This window comes from Vicia villosa, linkage group LG5, assembly GCF_029867415.1.
Source record: "Vicia villosa cultivar HV-30 ecotype Madison, WI linkage group LG5, Vvil1.0, whole genome shotgun sequence".
Classification (NCBI taxonomy): Eukaryota; Viridiplantae; Streptophyta; class Magnoliopsida; order Fabales; family Fabaceae; genus Vicia; species Vicia villosa.
The window spans coordinates 7,595,820-7,600,275 of NC_081184.1; the positions used below are offsets into that span (position 1 = coordinate 7,595,820).

General features: G+C 25.8%; 1 protein-coding gene across 1 annotated transcript; it reads right to left on the bottom strand.

The window, feature by feature from the left end:
- Positions 1-2,786: 2,786 nt before the first annotated feature.
- Positions 2,787-4,062, bottom strand: LOC131604123 (F-box/kelch-repeat protein At3g06240-like). Its single transcript, XM_058876611.1, has one exon. It carries the CDS (start codon positions 4,060-4,062, stop codon positions 2,839-2,841), a length of 1,224 nt encoding a protein of 407 aa, XP_058732594.1. The 3' UTR covers positions 2,787-2,838.
- Between the last annotated feature and the right edge of the window lie 394 nt (positions 4,063-4,456).

Consider the following 4,456-nt stretch of genomic DNA (forward strand, 5'->3'; position numbering starts at 1 on the left):
CAGAATCAATTTTCTGCATTTTTAAGGGTTCTAAACCAGTCCCAGTTGCTCTAAATTGATTCCCTGCATCACTAACATAATCCCAAACGAATTTATAGCAGGTACATATTCAGAACCACCAACATGCAAAGATTTATAGCAAAAGAATGCATTATGTACTAATTGATCAAGCATGCAACAACAATCATCCAAACACTGACACATTCAAGCATGTCTCACGAACCCATTCAACATGTAATTAATCCCCATTCCTACCCAAGTCCTATCTAATGGAACTCACCTTGGATTTAGAAAGGTTAGGATGATGTTAATGCAGCCTTTGAACTCTCCTCTTTCCCAAATGTTCACCTTCTTCATCATCAAATTCGTAGCTCCATTTACACACAAACTCAGCATGAATCACTCCACTTCAAACCTGCCTATCTCCCTCAAAACAAAACCCATGAACGCGAATTAGTATACCAAATCGAAGGTAATTTTGTTAGCTTTCCAAAACTTCGAGAATTACCTCAATCGGAGTTGTGAGCAGAGAGTTATGATCAATTTAGTGAGGGCTGCCAAAAGGTTGCGAAAATGAAACTTGACATAAGAAACTTGAATATTTTCCCTTCTCTTCCTCTTGCATTCTTCCAAAATTGTGACTTGGAATCATAAGCCATCTACCTATCAAGTCTTAGGCCCATGCAACATTATTTAATGTCTAAAGTGCCCCTTAACTAGGCTAATATTACAAGCTTGCCACTTGATTAATCTTCAACCAATTCCGTTTGATTCTAACTAATCCACTCACCATCTTAGTCACTTATAATGCATATAAATAATCATGCTTACACAATGTGGGATATTACACATTGATAACATATATTTGTGAAACGACATCAATAACAAATAATTTTTTTAATATTTAATTGTGCAAACATTATTTTAATTGTATAAACTTCATTAATGAATATATTAATACAATAATATTTTGAATCATGTAAATTAAAGTTAATGATAAGTGACAAACATTTTTATATTTTAATTAATAATTTATTAGAAATAATAATAATAATAAAATAATAAAAAAGTGAAAAGCCTAAAAAGTGAAAAGGTGAAAATTGAAAAAGTGAAAACTAAAAAGTGAATTGGAAAAAAATCAACAAAAGAATATCTATATATTTAGACTAAGATGACAAAAGGGTATTTTTGTAATTTTTAGAACAACAACTTTTCTTATATTATAGATTAATAAATAATTAAAACTGGTATATATATATATATATATATATATATATATATATATATATATATATATATATATATATATATATATATATATATATATATATATATATATCGAGTTTGTTAACGTAGGCGCATTTGATTTTTTGTAGATTTATTTTAGTAACACGCACCTTAGAGTGCATTTAACTATTTTTTAGTTAAAGCTTGTTAAAACACACCTTCATAAAAATAAAAGTGATAGGGGTCAAAGTTTATCAATATTTAAATAAGAGTGATAGGTACAAATGATATGGATATATAAGTCTAAAATGATTTTAAAATTTTATTTTCTAAATTTTTTAACTAATTTTTAGGTACAAAGTATATCTATTCGAAAATAAAATAATTTTAGAAAACAAATATATATTGATATACTTTGCAGTCATCACTTAAAATGAAGAAAAATAAATAAATAATTTTTTTTACCTAACATTTAAAAGTCATTAGAACAAAGTTCACTTTTCATCTAATATATATATATATACATATATATATATATATATATATATATATATATATATATATATATATATATATATATATATATATATATATATATATATATATAATCCCTTTTTATTTGGTTTTTCTTTTCAAGTTATAGGTACAACCCATATCAAAAAAAAAGGTAGGTATAAAGGATATGGATATATAATATAATTTGAAATTAAAATAAATCTTTATCATTAAAAAAATATATTTTCATAAATTAGTTTATTATTTTTTGGGAATTTTTTTTATTTTTGTCTTTTCAAATATTTATACTATGTATAAATGATTTATTTATTTTTAACTATTCAAGAATTAGATAGATAATATAAAAATAAATATATGCGTTTGATGAAAATATTTTATTTATTTTTGTAAATTGTCTATAATTATTTTATGGATTATAACTATTTTATCCCCTTGTCAAATAAGTTATTTATGGTTTATTCTCTGTAAAAAAACAATTGAAAAACAACTTTGTCATTTCAAAATACTAATAATTTAACCACTAAAGTCAAAATTCACAAAACAATATGCAGCTTTTCTGTGAATTTTCTTTCGAGTTTTCCTATGAATTTTGACTTTAAACACTAACTTGTTAGTATTTTGAAATGGCAAGGTTGTTTTTCAAAAAAAATATTTACAAGGGATAAATTAAAATTGGCGTATATGACAAAGGAATAAAATAGCAATAAACTTTTTTTTACAATTTATAATAGTTGAGAATTAATAGCTATCTTCAAATCTTTTTATCACTTATAAAATATATTATACATCCATTTTATACTAATATATGTAATTAAATTCAATCTATTATTATTTTAATTAATATTTATGTCGAAATAAGAGTCTTTGTATCATTGTATTAAAATATTAAACAAAAAGATAAAATAAAAAATGTAGTTCACTAAAGTATCTTCAATAGAGAAAAAAACAAAGAAAACGGGAAACAAAAAAATTAAGGAAAAAGAACTAAATATAAGAATAACTAGAAATTCGCACATGATAACTCCTCACTCACACATCTAATCAATGTTATACTATTCAATGTTCATTAAATAGAAATTTTAGCTAAAAAAACATTTAACTATGTATTCCTCCTATAGGAAGTAGACTATCATTATAAATAATTATTTGACTTTGGTTGAACTCTCCACTAAAACCAATCTCTTCAATCATCTCTGTATCTAAATTAAAATTTTCTATTTCGGAATATCTATTTAAGAATATATCACCATTCTTGCCAACCCCAATAGGTTTATTAACATCGGATAGGGGTCCAATTCTAAAAAGTCTCGTCCATGATTCTGCGACACCAATCTCACCTAAAATTAATATTGAAAAATAAAATATATTTTCATCCTCGATCATAGCAATTGAATCATTTAACACCACCATGTATTTAGAAAATCCACAAGAAATAGGTTTGGTGGGTGTTGTAATAACGACTTCTTCAGCCAAGTTAAATGATACCAACATCACTTCTCCAAAATAATCTTCACAGCCCCACCAATGACACATTCCACGAAAGTATATTGCATCACCAATATGATCTGTCAGCTTGTTATTCCATGAGTAATTTGGCATTTTAATTTTAAGATCCCTCCAAGAATTACTTTTGAGGCTATAAATTTGCCATAATGTATTTTCATTTGGATCTGTACTATTGTAATAATCAACGATACAAAAATATCGAATCAACTTATAGTCATTAGTAACAAGGTCATAACCAAAACCATGAATATTACTAATGGTAGGGATTATAGGTAGATCTTCAAAAACAGATCCAGGAGGATATGCTTTTAAAATCGTACGTTCAAAAGAGCCACTGGGAATGACCTTAAATTCTCTCGTAGATGGGTTCCACAGTACTACCTCCTGGTTAATCCTACTGGTGTTTCCAAATCCACTTCCTTGATAAATACAAATTATGCCATTAACAGCAGAACCAAGAATAAATGTATCTTCTCGATACATCTGAAACGGAGGTGGCCAATCTAACTTGACTTTATTCTCAAAATTTTTACCAGAAAGTAAAAATATATCACTAATATCTTCATACCAATATTCTCTCTGCTTTAAGAGGAGACGAAAATTATGATGATATTCGTATTTAGATAAGAAAAAATGTGTGCAGTACATTTTCATGAATAGAGGATTTTTAAATAAATATGCCCAGAAATGACATACACATGTAAATCGCTTCAATGATTTCACTGGCAATTTCAATAAAATGTCAAAAGAAATATCATTAGGTATATAATCGAGAACTTTTCTTTTGACTTCCAATGATTCTTCTAACTTCATAAGATAAGAGTGAAATTATATGTTATTAAAGAATAAGGCGTTCTAAAAATTTAGAGGGGGGAAGACAACATGAAAAAGAGCAAACAATAGTAAAACACGACAGATAATATGTTATGGTGTAGAATATATATATATATATATATATATATATATATATATATATATATATATATATATATATATATATATATTACTTATCACTATGTATTTATTTCCATTTCTTTTCAAGTGTTACGTACAAAGTATATCAATAATTAAACAAATAAAAGTGGCAGGTGTATATATATCAATATTATTTCGTATATAAAAATATTTAGATCAGTAATAAAAAATTTCCCGCATACAAATATTATTTATGTTTAGATATCATTTGGAAAAATATCTGGATCAATAG